Source organism: Ranitomeya variabilis, chromosome 3 (assembly GCF_051348905.1).
Source record: "Ranitomeya variabilis isolate aRanVar5 chromosome 3, aRanVar5.hap1, whole genome shotgun sequence".
NCBI classification, from domain to species: Eukaryota; Metazoa; Chordata; class Amphibia; order Anura; family Dendrobatidae; genus Ranitomeya; species Ranitomeya variabilis.
Genome location: NC_135234.1, coordinates 299390596 through 299412328, shown reverse-complemented (window position 1 = coordinate 299412328; position 21733 = coordinate 299390596). Strand labels below are relative to the sequence as shown.

The 21733-nt window shown below is 44.7% G+C and overlaps 1 protein-coding gene across 2 annotated transcripts in view; it reads left to right on the top strand.

The window, feature by feature from the left end:
- The window catches only part of DNAJC8 (DnaJ heat shock protein family (Hsp40) member C8), a 325593-nt gene that overhangs the window by 212263 nt on the left and 91597 nt on the right, over positions 1-21733 (top strand). For both annotated transcript variants that reach the window (XM_077295590.1, XM_077295591.1), the window contains exon 6: positions 13256-13327. In XM_077295590.1, coding sequence (XP_077151705.1) covers positions 13256-13327 — 72 coding nt within the window. The remainder of the gene's footprint in view (positions 1-13255; positions 13328-21733) is intronic.

The following is a 21733-nucleotide window of genomic DNA, read 5'->3' as shown; positions in this document are numbered from 1 at the left end:
AGGCTCGGTAAATATGTGGGGGTAAGGGGGGGAGCTCGGGGGGTGGATCGGAGCACAGGGGAGGTGGATCGGAGCAAGGAAGGAGCAGGCAGGAGGACAGGGGAGCGGACAGGAGGACGGAGAGGACCGGGCCACATAACGGACGACTGGGGAAGAGATTGGGGGGGGGGCAGAACATGATTTCCAGCCATGGCAGATGCTATAATATTTCACCATTTTCATAGGTGAAATATTGCAAATTGCTCTGATTGGCTGTTGCACTTTCAACAGCCAATCAGAGCGATCGTAGCCACGTGGGGGCAATGCCACCCCCCCCCCTGGGCTGAAGTACAACTCCCCCTCTCCCTGCAGATCGGGTGAAATAGGAATTAACCCTTTCACCCGATCTGCAGGGACGCGATCATTCTGTGACACAGCATATGCGTCACAGGTCGGATTGGCACCGACTTTCATGACGAATACGCTGTGTCACAGGTCGGGAAGGGGTTAAGAGAATAATAAAATATTACAACACCCTGTGTCTTTATTTCATTAAAGGACTTTGTAATAATGTGTGTGTGTTTAATACCATTTCGTACTATTGGATTAATAATGGATAGGTGTCATAATTGACGCCTCTCCATTATTAATCTGGCTTAATGTCACCTTACAATAGCAAGGTGACATTAACCCTTCATTACCTCATATCCCACCGCTACACGGGAGTGGGAAGAGAGTGGCCAAGTGCCAGAATAGGCGCATCTTCCAGATGTGCCTTTTCTGGGGTGGCTGGGGGCAGATGTTTGTAGCCAGGGGGGGCCAATAACCATGGACCCTCTCTAGGCTATTAATATCTGCCCTCAGTCACTGGCTTTACCACTCTGGCGGAGAAAATTGCGCGGGAGCCCACGCCAATTTTTTCCGCGATTTAACCCTTTATTTTACAAGCTACAGCGCCCAAATTTTGCACATACACACTACTAACATTAGTAGTGTGGAATATGCAAAAAAAAAGGGATATGAGATGGTTTACTGTATGTAAACCATGTCTCATATCATGTCGGGTTTGTGAAGGAGAAATGAAAAGCCGGCAATTGAATTACCGGCTTTTCTATAGAACACTGCTGCGTATTTCTCGCAAGTCACACTGCTGGTCCGTGTGTAATCCGTATTTTTCTCGCCCCCATAGACTTTCATTGGTGATTTTTTTGCGCAATACGGTGACAAACGCAGCATGCTGCGATTTTGTACAGCCGTAGAAGACCGTATAATACGGATCCGTAAAATACGGCTGATAGGAGCTGGGCCATAGAGAATCATTGGGCCGTGTGTTATGCGTATTTTACGGGTGTATTTTCATACGTCCGTAAAACTCGCCAGTGTGACGCCGGCCTAACACCCGCAATTGTTAACCTTGTAATTCCTCCACTGTCAAATTCTGACTGCAGCATTAATAGCGCTCCCCCATGGGGGCGAGTTATTCTACGCTCCCATCAGCATGTCCATGATGTTATCGCAGGTCACCGATGGGTTGCTTTGACAGCATGGGGTCTGTTGAAGACCCCCATGATTGTCATATCGGAGCTCCCTTGACCTCTGCCTTTATCAAGGATTCATAGGAGACCTTGATTTTTGCTATATACAGCAATACTGTGCTAGATTGAAGTCTCTTAAGGGGGCTAACAAGAACAGTGAAAATTTAAAAAAAAAAAAAAAAAGTTTGGCACACCCCTCGACCCCTATTAAAAATATAGATAATAAAAAAATACTTCCGTGTGTTATAGCCAAATATTCAGAAAAGTCTGATCTATCAAAATATAAAAACAATCTGATCCATAAACAAAGAACAACAAAGTTATGTTTTTTTGGTTGCTGCAAGAACAACAAAGTTATGTTTATTTGGTCGCTGCAATGCCACAAAAACGCTGTAACAAGCGATCAAAATGTCTAAATCTATCTTAAAATGGTAAGAAAATGTCTCACCACGCACAAAGTAATCCATCACACAGCTCCACTGACGAAAAGTGAAAATGTTACACGTCTCAGAAAATGGCAACACAACCCCAAAAATATACCATGTTTTTTTTTTTTCACCACAAAAATAATTTAAAAAATCCTGGACATTTTTGTATTACCGTAATCATACTAATGAGGAGAATCATATTGCGAGGTATGCCTATGTGGCGTCATGGAATGATTGCGTCCCTGCAGATCGTGTGAAAGGGTTAACTCCAATTTCACCCGATCTGCAGGGACAGGGGGAGTGGTACTTCAGCCCGGGGGGGGGGGGGGGGGGGGGTGGCTTCACCCCCCTGTGGCTACGATCGCTCTGATTGGCTGTTTCACTTTCAACAGCCAATCAGAGCGATTTGTAATATTTCACCTATAAAAATAGTGAAATATTACAATCCAGCCATGGCTGATGCTGCAATAGCATCTGCCATGGCTGGAGACCCCGATCTGACCCCCCCCCACCGCCACCGATCGCCTCCCCAGTCGTCCTTTCTGCCCCGTCCTGTGCTCCGCTCCCCTCCGTCCTCCTGTCCGCTCCCCCCGTGCTTCGATCCACCCCCCCGTGCTCCGATCTCCCCCACCCCACCCCCCCGTGCTCCGATCTCCCCCCCTCATACTTACCGAGCCTCGCGGTGTCCGTCCGTCTTCTTCATGGGCGCCGCCATCTTCCAAAATGGCGTGCGCAGTGCGCCCGCCGAATCTGCCGGCAGATTCGTTCCAGGAACATTTTGATCACTGTGATAAAACCTATCACAGTGATCAAAATAAAAAAAATTGTAAATGAACCCCCCCTTTATCACCCCCATAGGTAGGGACAATAATAAAAATAAAGAAAATATATATTTTTCTTCCCCCACTAGGGTTAGGGCTAGGGTTAGGATTAGGGCTAGGGTTAGAATTGGGGTTAGAACTAGAATTAGGGTTAGATTAGACTATGTGCACAAATGGTGCGGATTTGGCTGTGGATCCGCAGCGGATTGGTAGCAGTTTTCCATCAGGTTTACAGTAAAATGTAAACCTACTGAAAACCAAATCCGCTGTGCCCATGGTGCACAAAATACCGCGCGGAAACGGTGTTGTATTTTCCGCAGCATGTCAATTCTTTGTGCGGATTCCGTTTTACACCTGCTCCTCAATAGGAATCCGCAGGTGAAACACTGGAAATCCGCGGTAAATACGCAAAAAAACGCAGTGCCTTTTACCTGCGGATTTTTAAAAAATGGTGAGGAAAAATCTCACATGAATCCGCAATGTGGGCACATAGCCTTAGGGTTAGGGTTGGAATTAGAGTTAGAGTTGGAATTAGGGCTAGGGTTGGAAATAGGGTTAAGATTAGGCTTGTGGTTAGGGTTAGGGGTGTGTTGGGGTTAGGGTTTTGGTTAGGGTTGGGATTAGGGTTGTGGTTAGGGTTGGGGTTAGGGTTAGGGTTGGGATTAGGGTTAGGGGTGTGTTGGGTTAGGGTTGTGGTTAGGGGTGTGTTGGGGTTAGGGTTATATCTAGAATTGGAATTAGGGTTTGGGGTGTGTTGGGGTTAGTGTTGGAGTTAGAATTGAGGGGTTTCCACTGTTTAGGCACATCAGGGGTCTCCAAACATGGCGCCACCATTGATTCCAGCCAATCTTGCGTTCAAAAAGTCAAATGGTGCTCCCTCCCTTCCGAGCCCCGACGTGTGCCTAAACAGTGGTTTACCCTCACATATGGGGTACCAGCATACTCAGGACAAACTGGGCAACAATTATTGGGGTCCAATTTCTCCTGTTACCCTTGCGAAAATAAAAAATTGCTTGCTAAAACATAATTTTAGAGGAATGAAAAATTATTTTTTATTTTTACGGCTCTGCGTTATAAACGCCTGTGAACCACTTGGGGGTTCAAAGTCCTCACCACACATCTAGATAAGTTCCTTGGGGGGTCTAGTTTCCAAAATGGGGTCACTTGTGGGGGTTTCTACTGTTTAGGCACATCAGGGGCTCTGCAAATGGAATGTGACGCCCGCAGACCACTCCATCAAAGTCTGCATTTCAAAACGTCACTACTTCCCTTCCGAGCCCCGACTTGTGCCCAAACAGTGGTTTCCCCCCACATATGGGGTATCGGTGTACTCAGGACAAACTGGGCAACAACTATTGGGGTCCAATTTCTCCTGTTACCCTTGTGAAAATAAAAAATTGCTTGCTAAAACATCATTTTTGAGGAAAGAAAAATGATTTTCATTAAGGTCAAAATAGGCTGGGTCATGAAGGGGTTAAAAAGGATATCCATGACTTTATTAAAAAAAAAAAAAGGGCCTAAACATTAGCAGGGTAGTTGCTACATACCTTCATGTTGGGGGAGCCAGCTGTCAGTCAGCATGATGTCATTAGTCACGCCCTGATATCAGCAGAGGCAGTGGGGCTGTTATCACTCTGCTGGCACAGAACAGCGCCGGGCACCATAGGCAGGTATGTAGCCACTACCTGCCAGGGGTACGGTGCCAATTCTGTACTGCTGCCTCACTATGCGATCCAACTGTTTTATTGTTTTTTTTTTATTTTAGTTTTTTTTTTAATTCGTTTATTAAACAGCAACCAAAAAAAGCAATGTACATATATAACCAATATAATGCATACAGGCTTATCGTAAAAAGAAAGAAAATTATAGGAAGACAGCAAGTCTACACAGTAAAATATATGCACAAACCTCAATTCCTCAAGTCCATAGTCTCCCACGAGGTTTATAGAACAATTGGGAAATAATTAAGAGACTCATAGTACAAAATTATGTTTTTTGGGGGTTATACATAACACAGAATGATACCATACAACCAACACTCTATTTTTTTCTTAAGGAAGAAAAACTAAAACTACAACTACTACCCTGCCGCCAAGAACAAATTTCCGTAGTGTTAATAACCTTATGATAGTATAAAGTGTGAATCAATGAAATTTTTACCACAGCTATCAAAAATAATACCAGACCACTATCTACGTGCTAATATAGTAAGATGTGAGGAATTCCACGTGTCCCAAATCTTATTAAATTTGCCCAAGCGTCTCCTACTCTGATACAGTGTCCACTCATAGAGCTTGGATTGAGCTGGTAAATTCAATTATACCCTAAGGGATTGACACAAACTGCTCATCCAATGTAAGGCTAACATTTTCCTAGCCAAGAAAAGCGTCTCCTGCAAGAAAATCTTAACATGGTGTCCCCATATCTTCTACTCCAGCAGTGGCGTAGGAAGGGGGGGGCGGGCCGCCCCGGGCGGCACAATGCCGGTGGCGGGTCCGACCCAGAGAGGAGGAGGAGGAAGAAAAAAAAAAAAAAGAGAGATGCGGGCCCTTTAAATGTTCGGGCGGCGCCGACCGCCGCCACGACCAGGGCCCCCCGACCAGCGCTGGCATCGGGCCCCCGTTCTAAAAATACTCACCTCTCCTGGTTCCTGCGGCAGCTGCAGCGTCTTCGGCGCCCTCTGACTCTGCGACGTCTCAGGGCAGAGGGTGCGATGACGTCATCACTGCGCGCTCAGCCTCTCTGTCCTGAGCGTTGCAGAGCCGGAGAGACGCTGAGTGCACCGGACCTGCGCTGGGAACGGGAGAGGTGAGGATTTTACTTTTTTTTTTTTTTTCTTTATGTCTGACTCAGACACACTGGGGGCAATGCTGGACACTGGGGCAGATTGCTAGACACACTGGGGGCAATGCTGGACACTGGGGCAGATTGCTAGACACACTGGGGGCAATGCTGGACACTGGGGCAGATTGCTGGACACACTGGGGGCAATGCTGGACACTGGGGCAGATTGCTGGACACACTGGGGGCAATGCTGGACACACTGGGGGCAATGCTGGACACACTGGGGGCAATGCTGGACACACTGGGGGCAATGCTGGACACACTGGGGGCAATGCTGGACACACTGGGGGCAATGCTGGACACACTGGGGGCAATGCTGGACACACTGGGGGCAATGCTGGACACACTGGGGGCAATGCTGGACACTGGGGCAGATTGCTGGACACACTGGGGCAGATTGCTGGACACACTGGGCAATGCTGGACACTGGGGCAGATTGCTGGACACACTGGGGGCAATGCTGGACACTGGGGCAGATTGCTGGACACACTGGGGGCAATGCTGGACACTGGGGCAGATTGCTGGACACACTGGGGGCAATGCTGGACACTGGGGCAGATTGCTGGACAAACTGGGGGCAATGCTGGACACTGGAGCAGATTGCTGGACACACTGGGGGCAATGCTGGACACTGGGGCAGATTGCTGGACACACTGGGGCAATGCTGAACACTGGGGCAGATTGCTGGAGACACTGGGGCAATGCTGGAGACACTGGGGCAGATTGCTGGACGCACTGGGGCAATGCTGAACACTGGGGCAATGCTGGACACTGCGCCTGTGCGGCCGCCCGGCTTTTGAATCCCAGCCCCGCACTCTGCATAATGCATAACACACTGCGGGACTGGGATTACCAAGGTGGGCGGCCGTACTCGCCGCACAGGCACAGTCTGCAAGCCTGGCTGTGACGTCAGACGGCCAGAGCTCTCTGTGCCTGCACCAAACAGCGATACACAGCGCAGGCGCCGGATTTCATGGGTAAACAGCGCTGAGGGGGCAGCGCCCTGCGTTGAGTGACGGCAATAGGGGGGATTGCGCCAAACTCGGGAACAGCCCCGGGCGGCAAAAGCTCTAGCTACGCCAGTGTACTCCAGTGCAATAAATAAGCATACTAATGGATTAAGAGGAACAGGAGTATGTATAAGAGAGGTCAACAACGAGGTTACCTCATTCCAAAAGGAGAGAATAACTGGACATTCCCACACCCTATGTATAAAGTCTGCGTCCATCACATGGCATCTTAAACATTCTGAAGATTGAGATCGTCCCATTCTGAATAACCGTAAAGGGGTTAGGTATGATTGGTGTATTATCTATAATTGGATCATCTTGATGGCAATTACATGTGGTAGTGTTTCTTCTATATTATCCATAAATATTACCATGTCGTCAGCATATAAGCCAATAGTATCCAGGCGGTCAGCTATTTTAATATCCTCAATAGAAGAAGTAGATCGTATTGCTAGTGCCTCGATCGCAAGAGCAAACAGGGCCGGATCGAGGGGACATCTCTGACATGTTCCCCTCGCCAAATAGAACAGCCCTGATACAGAGTTTATGATTATTCAAGCCTTTGGCTTCATATATATTGTGCAAATCCATTTCTGGAATTTAGGGCCAAATTTATATTTTTGTAGACATGCTGACAAAAAGGACCATTCAAGAGAATCAAAGGCTTTAGCTGCATCTAGCGAGGCCAGGGCCCATTTATTATTCTGCTCCAGAGAACTGTATTGAACCACTGATTGAATCCTCCTGATATTAATGGAAGTACTTTTTCCAGGCATAAAGCCGGTCTGGTCCAGGTGTATAATTTCCAATATTACCGAATTTAGTCTAGTAGCCAGAATTTTAGTGAAAATTTTATAGTCCACATTTACTAATGATATGGGGCGATCTGATCCACACTTAAGGGGGGTCCTTCCCCTCTTTCTTAAGTATTATTATATTTGCCTCATAAAGGGAATCCAGTAAAGAAGCCCTCCCCCAGACCCCCTGAAATACCTTCAGAAGAAGTGGTGCTAGAATGTCCTGATATTTCCTATATGCTTCTGTGGGAAGTCTGCCTGGTTCGGGTGCCTACCCAGAGCCATATCCATCATAGCTCTATCTATCTCCTCTATAGTGAAGTCAGCGTCTAGAAAGGCTTGTTGAGTGAGACTTAACGTAGGAAACTTTATGTCTGACAAATAATCAAAACATTTTAAGGTGTTAAAGCCAGCCTTGGAACTATATAATGTTTTATAGTAATCATGAAAATAGTGTAGTATGTCATCTGTTGAAGTTACGATCGAATTATCTGGTTTTCGAATTTGAAGTATGGTATTAGATGTATTATATTGGCGCACTATAAATGCCAGTAGTTTGCTGGATTGTTTTCCTAGTTCAAAATATGACTGACGGGTAAATAATAATTTACGTTTGGATTTGGTGTCCATATATTGGGTATATAACCTATGGGAGGTCAACCACTCGATTTTGTTTTCATTCGTTTGATTAGTTATATATATTGTTTCGGAATCCCTCAGACATTTTTCCATATCATCATCCTCCTTTGATGTTGCCCGTTTAATATAAGATACTGTAGAAGCCAGACATCCTCTTAGATGGCGCAACCTCCACAGATCCAACCACTACCCTCCTTGAATATTCACAATTGAGTTGGAGAGAGGTCCACCCCGGAGGTTCCATCGTCCACCCTGAGTCTATCAAGGCAGTTATCCATAACTAGGTTGAAATCCCCCATACATATAACATGTGCATCAGGATAATTTATAACTGTCATATTAGCTGGAGGTGGATTATAGATGCATATTATAACATAGTCTTTTGAATTTACCAACCCATGTACAAAAACAAAACAACCCTCAGGATCTTTTCGAGCTTCCTTGACCTCCCATCTAACATCCCTGTGTATCAAAAAGGACACCCCCCTAGAGTAGCTAGTGTGAAATGCATGAATGAACCATTGCACCATGGTTTCTGCACACAGTGGCCCGTCTCTGGAGAGATGTGTTTCGACCAGAGCTACAATGTGAGGATGAATGACCCTTGAACTGGGAAAAAAACCTCAAATCTCTTTCAAGGAGATTTAAGACCCCTCACATTCCAGGTCATACATATAGTTTCAGATCTCATGTTTCCTCATCCAGATAGGATATACACCGACACACAAGTTAAACTTAAATTTTACAAATAACTTAATTGGTTTCTTGGCAGCAGGATCTATATAAACCCTAACTAACAGAACTAAAACAAGAAAAAAAAAATAAAGTTCAAGAAGGAGCATAATCTCATGCTCCTGCCGCGTTCCAAAAAAGAGGGTACCTTCACTGACCACAGTGTCCGGTATTGTTGTTATATTGGACGCTGGTGGAAAGGGCTCCTATCAATCCAAATATAAAGAGTTCCATTTCCAATGTACCCGTATAAGGACAGGGGTAAACATATCAGGGCTTCTTTCCAAATGCTCCCATATGGAGCGCAGCCACTCCTCGGCCTCTGCTGAGACTGTAAAAAATACGGAGGAACCCTCATAAACAATTCGGAGTCGAGCTGGGTAGATCATTGAGTATAGAATATTTTGTTATCTTAAGTTGTTTCTAAAGGTACCTTCACACTAAACGACTTTGCAACGATAACGATAGCGATCCGTGACGTTGCAGCGTCCTGGATAGCGATATCGTTGTGTTTGACACGCAGCAGCGATCTGGATCCTGTTGTGATATCGCTGGTCGTTGCTGAAAGTTCAGAACTTTATTTGGTCGTCAGATCGGCGTGTATCGTCGTGTTTGACAGCAAAAGCAACGATGCCAGCAATGTTTTACAATGGTAACCAGGGTAAATATCGGGTTACTAAGCGCAGGGCCGCGCTTAGTAACCCGATATTTACCCTGGTTACCATTGTAAAAGTAAAAAAAAAAACACTACATACTCACCCTCTGATGTCTGTCACGTCCCCCGGCGTCCTGGCTGCTGCTCAGAGCTTCCTGCACTGAATGTGTCAGTGCCGGCCGTAAAGCAAAGCACAGCGGTGACGTCACCGCTCTGCTGTTAGGGCCGGCGCTTACACAGTGCAGGGAAGCTGAGGCCGGGGGACGCAGTAGACACAGGAATGTAAGTATGTAGTGTTTGTTTTTTTACATTTACACTGGTAACCAGGGTAAACATCGGGTTACTAAGCGCGGCCCTGCGCTTAGTAACCCGATGTTTACCCTGGTTACCCAGGGACTTCGGCATCGTTGGTCGCTGGAGAGCTGTCTGTGTGACAGCTCTCCAGCGACCACACAGCGACGCTGCAGCGATCGGCATTGTTGTCGATATCGCTGCAGAGTCGCTTAATGTGACGGTACCTTTAATCTCCATGAATTGAGCCCGTTGCTTTTGAAGCTCCATAGAGAAGTCCGGGAGATTGATATTGTAGCATTATTGAATTTAATGGGACTTTTTTTGCCTTGCCATACGGAGGATAGTGTCTAAATTACAAAGATAGAGAAGACGTTCCAAAAAAGGCCATGGCTGACTACCCGGAGGGAGAGGTCTTGTAGGGACCCTATGAGCTCTTTCCACAGAGAATGTTGGAGAAAATTCATCTCTTAAAGTGTCTTTGAGCCACCATTCCAAAAATTGCTCAGGTCGCTGTCCTTCTGAATGTTCTGGTAATCCGATGATTCGGATATTATTCCGGCGCATCCTGTTTTCTAAGTCATCCGCCTTCTGTCTCCAGCCATTTATGGAACCGGCCACCTTTGTCAGTTTAGTCTCCATAGGTGCACGGTTATCTTCCAGGCGGGACACCCTCGATTCAACCTCCGTAATGCGCCCCCTCATGGCTTGCATATCTTGTCGAAGAAGTCCCACCTCATAGTGTACCTCTTCTATCTTCCCAGTCAAGGATGTTCTAGTTAAAGATACAGCTTGCATTAATTTTCCAGATGCCTGCTTTAAAGTTAAAGCTTATTGATCTCCGCTCTCTTCAGTGTCAGAAGCCCGATTTTTACTCTGCTCCTCAACTTTATCATTTCAAGGATTATTTCTGAGAGATCGTGAATTGTCAGGGGGGTCAGATCTAGCAAACTCTTTTAGTTTTTCAACCGCCCCCGAACTCTTTGAGCGGTTCATAATTAACGTTTATGAGAACCAACAGGTTGGTTAAGTATATATATATTCTCTTCTTTCTCTGTTCCCAAACGTAGCAGCACCTTTATGAAATAAAAGTGTAATTTCCTAGGAACAGTAAAAAAAAATGGAGCAAGGCAGACAGTCTATAGCAGAGCAACAAAACAACCCAGTAGGCTCTGTATCTAGCCCAGTCCGCTGCACAAGTCTTTTGCAAATATGATACAGGCTACTGCCTTATCTATGACTTCAGTTCCAAGAAACTGGGGAAGTGAAAGTACAAAGAGAGCATGTAGTCTATTATAACACACTGCCAGCAAATTGATGCAACATCAGCAGCCTTAGCTTCCAAGCAGTTAGGCTATGTTCACACGATCCTTTTTTTGATCCTTTTTTTTCAGGTCCTTTTTCCATGCAGGGTACAGTCCAGTGTTACTCTATGGAAAACAAAAACCGCTGTGCCCACTATCCTTTTTTTCTCAGGCAAATCCGCGAGGATTTGCCTGCAGAAAGAAAGAAGTACCATGTCACTTCTTTCTGCGGATTCAGCTCCTGTTTTCAACAGGCACCAATAGGAAAGTGCTGTTGAAAACCCGCAGAGGAATCTGCAGAAGAAACTGCAGGAAAATCAGCAGTGCAGTTTTGCACTGCGGGTTTTCCAAATCAGGACCTGAAAAAAAAAGGATCAAAAAAAGGATCGTGTGAACATGGCCTTAATGATGATAATGACAGACCTATAACAGATTTCAATATGCAGACAGGTGCTCCGCACTGTCAGCAGATCGTCACAGCACCCTCAGCTCCCAGTTACAGCAGTGTAAATGAAAGTGAAAGCACTAATATATGTGCAATTAGCAGGTGCCAACAAGCCACCAATATCATTAATGAGGGGTCACAGGGCTCATTTCTCAGAGCTCACACCGCATCTTCCCCTCAATATACCTCCGTGAGACTAATGCGTCGTCCAGCCAGCCGCCCCTGATGCAGAATCTCCTGCGCTGTGCCTCCGGCAGCTAAGTCATGCAGCAGAAAATTGCCGCCGTCCTCTGCTGGCTCCGTCTCCCATCTGGGCTCTCCCGGTACTATTCCAGCTGGAGTCGTGCACCACTACTTCTCAGGAGCCGGAGGTCCCCAGGAGCCCAAGGATCCACAGCGGTGCCCGGGTGAGTCCACTTTGGGTGGTAAAAATGCAGGATATAGGATAGGATACTGGGAGCTTTCCGAGACGCGTCCTCCTGGCTCCACTACATCGCCACGCAAACCCCCCCAACCATGTCTTTCTTTTATACTTTGAGAACTTAAGTGCTTTATTTAATTTTTTTACTTTCTGTTTGATGTTTTGTTTGGGAACCCAGTGCATGCAGGGATACTCAAGCCATCATCAGAGGGCAGAGGCTGTGGCAGTGACCACCCTGGAACAAAGTGTAATTAGAGACGCCCTTTTCATGGGCTGGGCTAGTCCCTGCACTACTCAGCATATGTCGGTTGTTATTTCTGATGTATGCTCAGTAGGAACTTTTCAGTGTATTCTTCTCAGTTCACAGTGACTATGTGCCTCCTCGCAATTACAGGGATGGAGCTGGTCTCTGCTTTTTCCTGCCCACCGGGTAATGTTCTTACATTACTCTCTGACAGTGCTCTCTATAGCTGGCTCATCACTTCTCAGAGCCAGTAAGAGAGCGCTTTGTCATTCTTCATATTGCGCAGTGACAAGATCCTACTGAGCATATGTCGGAATTGACGACTGACACATGCCCAATAGAGCAAGGACTAACCCAGCTCCTGAAACGGACGTCACTGATGAAGCTTTGTTTCATAGTGTGGGCAGTGACTATGGAAGTGACTGCAGCCTCTGCCTTCTGATGGCAAATTTGAGTATCCCAACATGCACTGGAGGGTTTTCAAATGAAGCATCATCAAAACAGAAAGTAAGTAAAAAAATAAATAAATAAAGCAGCGTTTTTCAAAATATTTAGTTAAAGTACTTAAGAAAAGAGATTAATTATTGCATTAAATGTACATTTAGGATTCAATTAATTGTGCGTTTTGACCACCCTTTTAACCTCTTGGCCACTGTACTGCATATGTTCAGCAGCCATGCACAAACACTATATGTTCTCAACAGTTTGACTCCTTAAATGACACAGTCATCACTATTCCATGATGTGGTCAGTTTAACCTGCTAAAATTGGCGAAAAGTTTTCTGTAATGGTTTTCCCAGCGGTACAACCCCCTTCTTCACATTCCCAGTTATACCATTGTTGGAGGAAGAGGGTCTTTCATTTTGAACTCTCCACCAAAAAGCTAATGTAGAGGTACCCCCAAAAAAGGGATTCCCATTCTGAAGTTCTCAACAAAACAATGCGATACAGAACTAAATGAGTGGCTGCTCATCGCTGGTTGAGAGGGCTAAAAATTGGAGCGGTGGTCATTTAATTCCCAGGACCTCTTCTATTTAAAGTTGGTTTTCCAAAAGAGGTACAACTCTTTGCCATCTGATGATGGTGATTTTTTTCTTTCTTTTTGTTTAGGTAAAAGAAAAAAAGAAGCATTTAAAAAAAGAAGGAAAGACAATAGACGTTGAAGAAGATGACCCTGAAATTGTGAGTAGCAGCAAAGGATGACATTGGATGAATGAATAAAGCTTCACATATGAGGTCTGCGTATGTATGTGAAGTCTCTCCATTTCTAAGAAATAAAAAATTACTATTGCATGGTTATGACATGGCTGACTGCTGTAAGCATTGCTGCAGTGAATACATACTGTATTTTTCGGACTAAGACGCACCCCAAATTTTGTGGAGGAAAATAAGAAAAACAAAATTTTTATAAAATGGGGTTCATCTTATAGTTTGAATTTAAGGTCTTGCCTGAGGGGTGGCGGCCATGGAGCGGCATCACAGGAGGCATGTTCCCTTGCTCAGGAAGCCAGTGGCAGCAGAAGTGGGGTAATGCTGTGGACCCTGGATGGGAGAAGGAGGTGCCCCATCTATGCGATGCTGCGAGTCCGGTGTCAGCGGTGACGCAGAGCCAAGTGCATTGCTTTCATGGCGAACATTTTCATGAAGCTGGAGACGGCGCTTGAGCAGACTGGGATTTTGGCCTAGCTGAGATCTTAATCCACGCAAGCGCCAACTCTGGAAGCCGTGGGCCTAAAAAAAGGGATTTTTTTCTATTGGTTTCTGACTTTTGATCACTGTGATAAAGTCTATAGGGTCACAGTGATCAAAATCTCAATATTTGTTGTGCTCCTAGATTAGGTTTTGTGTGTGTGTGTGTTAGGCATTCGTGCAAAATAAAATAAAGGCACACAGAACGTTTACCGTAGACCAAGAATACACCATTCTTTTCTTCTGCAGCCCATGGTAGTGGAATCAGTCGTCACTGCTGAATCATCAATGGCAGGGCCAAGTTTCAAAGTACCCCACCCTCTCCGTTGTGGTATCTTGACAATGCATTTTTACCTCAAATTCCCTTTTGTCAGCAGCCCCTGGAATAAAATTAGATGTCACCAATTGTACCCCCATTACATTTTTCCAAATTTTTGTTACCCGAGAAGTCCTACAATTAAATGCCCACCAAACCACTTTATATACCTGTTTTGTTAAGGTTCAAGGAAATTGTGATGAATAAATAAATGCTCACACGACAATTGAATAAACAAAAATGAATTTACTTAATAAAAGATAATAAATATAAACAGTTACTCAAAATAGCACATAATCAATAAAGTCATACATTACATTAGAAAATAGTAGGAGTCAATCAGCCTGCTCTCTGTTTCCTCTCTCTTCCATCTGTGTGTCTCTATCCTACTGTCTGTAGCATATCTCATTTATATGGTAAAAAATTATCCCTTGAATGTTATCTGAAGGCTTTGATCTATACCATGGTATGCCAGTGTGACACCCCCTTAAGGCCAAATAAATAAGACTTCACCACCTGGCATCCCTTGGAGCTTTAAGACCTCCAATCAACATATGTAGGCCTGAGGAAAAATCTAATCTTGTATCTCTCTTCTTTGATCAAGACTCCTTCCTTTAAGTGTAAAGTGTACACTAAATGTAAATAACTAAATGTAAATTACTAGTCATTAACTGACCACAAATGAACCAGTCGTTTAGCTGGTTCATTTACATTCCTTTGTTAGGTAGAGATACCATCTATCTCCTGGAATGGAACTGCACCAGCTATCAGGTCACAAAACAACTCCTTCCTGCTCTTTCTAAAGGCCCCGTCACACATAGCGATTTACCAACGATCACGACCAGCGATACGACCTGGCTGTGATCGTTGGTAAGTCGCTGTGTGGTCGCTGGGGAGCTGTCACACAGACAGCTCTCTCCATCGACCAACGATCAGGGGAACGACTTCGGCATCGTTGAAACTGTCTTCAACGATGCCGAAGTCCCCCTGCAGCACCCGGGTAACCAGGGTAAACATCGGGTTACTAAGCGCAGGGCCGCGCTTAGTAACCCGATATTTACCCTGGTTACCAAAAAAAACAAACAGTACATACTCACCATCTGATGTCCGTCAGGTCCCTTGCCGTCTGCTTCCTGCTCTGACTGAGTGCCGCCGTACAGTGAGAGCAGAGCGCAGCGGTGACGTCACTGCTGTGCTGTGCTCTCACTGTACGGCGGCACTCAGTCAGAGCAGGAAGCAAACGGCAAGGGACCTGACGGACATCAGATGGTGAGTATGTACTGTTTGTTTTTTTTACATTTACGCTGGTAACCAGGGTAAACATCGGGTTACTAAGCGCGGCCCTGCGCTTAGTAACCCGATGTTTACCCTGGTTACCAGTGAAGACATCGCTGGATCGGTGTCACACACACCGATTCAGCGATGTCAGCGGGACCTCAACGACCAAAAAAAGGTCCAGGCCATTCCGACACGACCAGCGATCTCGCAGCAGGGGCCTGATCGCTGGTACGTGTCACACATAGCGAGATCGCTACTGAGGTCGCTGCTGCGTCACAAAACTTGTGACTCAGCAGCGATCTCGCTAGCGATCTCGCTATGTGTGACGGGGCCTTAACTCAGGTATTATCCCCTTTCCTTCTTTCTTGTTCTACTGTCTACTGTGCAAATTCCTTGACACTTTTGCTTTCTCTAGAGCAGAGAACTGGGAGATTAAACTGCATGCTGTATAGACATTAGTGGAATTTCCCATAAGCGCACTGAACATGGTAAATAATGGGGATTTGTAAGCAGCTGGGGCACCTTCTATGAATTTATTTTTCATCATTACTGTCATCACTGCAGCATCTGGCCCCTTCCAATCCTCAACAAGAGCAAAGTGATCATTCATATCTGGCAAAGGATTGCGAGTTATACCACCTATGCATGCAATTTCTCTCAGTCTCTGAACTCCATCTGCAAGAGACTCCCATTGTGTTTGTGGTATTAATTCAATAGGTTAACCCCTTTCTGACATTGGATGTACTATCCTGTCAAGGTGGGGTGGGCCCGTATGACCACCAACGGGATAGTACGTCCAGCGCGATCAGCCGCACTCCCGGCCGGGTGTCAGCTGACTATCGCAGCTGACATCCGGCACTATGTGCCAGGAGCGGTCACGGACCGCCCCCGGCACATTAACCCCTGGCACACCACGATCAAACATGATCGCGGTGTGCCGGCGGTACAGGGAAGCATCGCGCAGGGAGGGGGCTCCCTGTGTGCTTCCCTGAGACCCCCGGAGCAACGCGATGTGATCGCGTTGCTCCGAGGGTCTCTTACCTCCTCTCCCTGCAGTCCCCGGATCCAAAATGGCCACGGCATCCGGGTCCTGCAGGGAGGGAGGTGGCTTACCGAGTGCCTGCTCAGAGCAAGCGCTTGGTAAGCCTGCAGCACTGTAAGTCAGATCGCCGATCTGACAGAGTGCTGTGCAAACTGTCAGATCAGCGATCTGTGACGTTCCCCCCCGGGACAAAGTAAAAGTGTAAAAAAAAAAAATTTTCGACATGTGTAAAAAAAAAAAAAATTAAAAAAAAAATTCCTAAATAAAGAAAAAAAAAATATCATTCCCATAAATAAATTTCTTTTATCTAAATAAAAGAAACAAACAATAAAAGTACACATATTTAGTATCGCCGCGTCCGTAACGACCCAACCTATAAAACTGTCCCACTAGTTAACCCCTTCAATGAACACCGTAGGGAAAAAAAAAACGAGGCAAAAAACAACGCTTTATTATCATACCGCCAAACAAAAAGTGGAATAACACGCGATCAAAAAGACGGATATAAATAACCATGGTACAGCTGAAAACGTCATCTTGTCCCGCAAAAAACGAGCCGCCATACAGCGTCATCAAAGAAAAAAAAAAGTTATAGTCCTCAGAATAAATCGATGCCAAAATAATTATTTATTCTATAAAATAGTTTTTATCGTATAAAAGCGCCAAAACATAAAAAAAGATATAAATGAGGTATCGCTGTAATCGTACTGACCCGAAGAATAAAACTGCTTTATCAATTTTACCAAACGTGGAACGGTATAAACGCCTCCCCCAAAAGAAATTCATTCAAGAGTCATTCTGCCTCACAAAAATTGGAATAAAAAGCGATCAAAAACTGTCACGTGTCCGAAAATGTTACCAATAAAAATGTCAACTCGTTCTGCAAAAAACAAGACCTCACATGACTCTGTGGACCAAAATATGGAAAAATTATAGGTCTCAAAATGTGGAGACGCAAAAACTTTTTTACTATAAAAAGCGTCTTTTAGTGTTTGATGGCTGCCAATCATAAAAATCCGCTATAAAAAATGCTATAAAAGTAAATCAAACCCCCCTTCATCACCCCCTTAGTTAGGGAAAAATAATAAAATTATAAAAATGTATTTATTTCCATTTTCCCATTAGGGTTAGGGTTGGGGCTAGGGTTGGAGCTAAAGTTAGGGTTGGGGCTAAAGTTAGGGTTAGGGTTTGGATTACATTTACGGTTGGGATTAGGGTTGGGATTAGAGTTAAGGGTGTGTCAGGGTTAGGGGTGTGGTTAGGGTTACCAATGGGATTAGGGTTAGGGGTGTGTTTGGATTAGGGTTTCTGTTAGAATTGGGGAGTTTCCACTGTTTAGGCACATCAGGGGCTCTCCAAATGCGACATGGCGTCCGATTTCAATTACAGCCAATTCTGCATTGAAAAAGTAAAACAGTGCTCCTTCCCTTCCGAGCTTTACCGTGTGCCCAAACAGGGGTTTACCCCAACATATGGGGCATCAGCGTACTCGGGACAAATTGGACAACATCTTTTGGGGTCCAAGTTCTTTTGTTACCCTTGGGAAAATATAAATTTGGGGGTCTAAAAATAATTTTTGTGGGAAAAAAAAATATTTTTTATTTTCACGGCTCTACGTTGTAAACTGTAGTGAAACACTTGGGGGTTCAAAGTTCTCACAACACATCTAGATAAGTTTCTTGGGAGGTCTAGTTTCCAATATGGGGTCACTTTTGGGGGTTTCTACTGTTTGGGTACATCAGGGGCTCTGCAAATGCAATGTGACGCCTGCAGACCAATCCATCTAAGTCTGCATTCCAAATGGTGCTCCTTCCCTTCCGAGCTCTGCCATGCGCCCAAACAGTGGTTCCCCCCCACATATGGGGTATCGGCATACTCAGGACAAATTGGACAACAACTTTTGGGGTCCAATTTATCCTGTTGCCCTTGTGATAATACCAAACTGGGGGCCAAAAAATCATTTGTGAAAAAAAAAGAATTTTTATTTTCACGGCTCTGCGTTATAAACTGTAGTGAAACACTTGAGGGATCAAAGCTCTCAAAACACATCTAGATAAGTTCCTTAGGGGGTCTACTTTCCAAAATGGTGTCACTTGTGGGGGGGTTTAATGTTTAGGCACATCAGGGGCTCTCCAAACGCGACATGGTGTCCCATCTCAATTCCAGTCAATTTTGCATTGAAAAGTCAAACGGCGCTCCTTCCCTTCCGAGCTCTGCCATGCGCCCAAACAGTCGTTTACCCCCACATATCGGATATCAGCGTACTCAGGACAAATTGCACAACAACTTTTTGGGTCCAATTTCTTCTCTTACCCTTGGGAAAATAAAAATTTGGGGCGAAAAGATCATTTTTGTGAAAAAATATGATTTTTTATTTTTACGGCTCTGCATTATAAACTTCTGTGAAGCACTTGTTGGGTCAAAGTGCTCACCACACATCTAGATAAGTTCCTTAAGGGGTCTACTTTCCAAAATGGTGTCACTTGTGGGGGGTTTCAATGTTTAGGCACATCAGGGGCTCTCCAAACGCTACATGGCATCCCATCTTAATTCCAGTCAATTTTGCATTGAAAAGTCAAATGGCGCTCCTTCCCTTCCGAGCTCTGCTATGCACCCAAACAGTGGTTTACCCCCACATATGGGGTATCGGCGTACTCAGCACAAATTGTACAACATCTTTTGGGGTCCATTTTCTCCTGTTACCCTTGGTAAAATAAAACAAATTGGAGCTGAAATAAATTTTGTGTAAAAAAAAAAAAAAGTTAAATGTTAATTTTTATTTAAACATTCCAAAAATTCCTGTGAAACACCTGAAGGGTTAAGAAACTTCTTGAATGTGGTTTTGAGCACCTTGAGGGGTGCAGTTTTTAGAATGGAGTCACGCTTGGGTATTTTCTATCATATTGACCCCTCAAAATGACTTCAAATGAGATATGGTCCCTAAAAAAAAAAAATGGTGTTGTAAAAATGAGAAATTGCTGGTCTATTTTTAACCCTTATAACTCCCTAACAAAAAAAAATTTTGGTTCCTAAATTGTGCTGATGTAAAGTAGACATGTGGGAAATGTTACCTATTAAGTATTTTGTGTGACATATCTCTGTGATTTAAGGGTATAAAAATTCAAAGTTGGAAAATTGTGAAATTTTCAAAATTTTCGCCAAATTTCCGTTTTTTTTCACAAATAAACGCAAGTTATATCGAAGAAATTTTACCACTATCATGAAGTACAATATGTCATTAGAAAACAATGTCAGAATCGCCAAGATCCGTTGAAGCGTTCCAGAGTTATAACCTCATAAAGGGACAGTGGTCAGAATTGTAAAAATTGGCCCGGTCATTAACGTGCAAACCACCCTTTTCGGGTAAAGGGGTTAATCATACACTTGTGCCACAGAATCCCTCACCAAATGCAATAGGGAAAAATTCTCTGCAGTGTCCCTTGCACGTCTCATTTTTAGACGCACCATGGGATCAATACAAATACCCCCTATTCCTATCCCTTCAAGATGGTTCAAGATTATCGTATCTGCCCCAAAATCCCATAACCTGAGAATCCATGTTAAATTCTCTCCTGCTTGCTGCCTATACCTGGTGGATAATTCTGTTGGCTCTCCTGCGGTATAATTTCTAGTTTCCTCTGTCATGGCGGCTCGTGCTCCAACATCTGCATCTCCTGCATCCAATCCTATCTCCACTATGCTGTGTGACTTCTCTCCTGGTCTTTGTTATTACAATAGGTCTGGCATGCATTTCTACCTCATTTGTCTAATTTTCTGAGCCATCCCATTCTAACAAATCTGACCATTTCTCATGTGCAATCATGGTTCTAACATGTGCAGTACAAATATCTGACACTGGCTGCTGTCTCCTCCTGCGCTTATTCTTATTCAAATTTTTTACAACATAATCTTCAAAATTCCTTTGCATATTGTCATGCTGTTTCACTTGGTCTCTCAAAGCTGATTGCATGCTGATCCTTTGCTCTATAGCTGTATGCAGCTCTAAACGCAAGATATCAATCTCCTCCTGCAAACTTTGCAGTGCCTGGACACGTACCCATCCAACGGCTGCTGCTGTTTTTGCTCCTTTGAATCATAACTTGAGAGATCAAATTTTGCAGCCACATCCTGGGGATTTGCTAAACGCTGTCCCTCCATATACTTATTACATTACTTTGAGATTGGGGTCCACGGTCCTGACAACACCCATTCTGGCAAGGATCTAACACTCTCAATTGCTTTCCTATTCTTAACAAACTTCTTCAATTTTGCAAACTTTTTTTTCATGACAAGTCCCGCTTCTTACACCACTTTGTTTTGTTAAGGTTCAAGGAAATTGTGATGAACAAATAAATGCTCACACGACAATGGAATAAACAAAAATGAATTTACTTAATAAAAGATAATATAAACAGTCACTCAAAATAGCACATAATCAATAAAGTCATACATTACATTAGAAAATGGAAGGAGTCAATCAGCTTGCTCTCTGTGTCCTCTCTCTTCCATCTGTGTGTCTCTATCCTACTGTCTGTAGCATCTCTCATTTATATGTTAGAAAACTATCCTTTGAATGTTATCTGAAGGCTTTGACCTATACCATGGTATGCCAGTGTGACACCCAGGCCAAATAGATAAGATAAGGCCAAATAGATAAGACTTCACCACCTGGCATCCCTGGGGGCTTTAAGACCTCCAATCAACACATGTAGGCCTGAGAAAAATCCAATCTTGTATCTCTTGTCTTCGATCAAAAGACTCCTTCCTTTAAGTGTAAAGTGTACACTAAATGTAAATAACTAGTCATTAACCCTTTCACGACATGCGCCGTACATGTACAGCGCATGCCGTGAATCCCCCTTTGATGTGGGCTCTGGCGCTGAGCCCACATCAAAGTCGTGACATGTCAGATGTTTTGTACAGCTGACATGTGCGCGCAATAGCGGCGGGTGAAATCGCTATTCACTTGCCGCTATTAACCTGTTAAATGCCGCTGTCAAACGCAGACAGCGGCATTTAACTAAAGCAGCCGGAAATGACCTCATCGCCGACCCCTGTCACATGATCGGTGGTCGGCGATGTGTCAGGACAGTAACCATAGAGGTCCTTGAGACCTCTATGGTTACTGATGCAGGCCTGCTGTGAGCACCCCCTGTGGTCGGCGCTCACAGCACACCTGCATTTCAGCTACATAGCAGCGATCTGATGATCGCTGCTATGTAGCTGAGCCGATCGAGTTGTGCCAGCTTCTAGCCTCCCATGG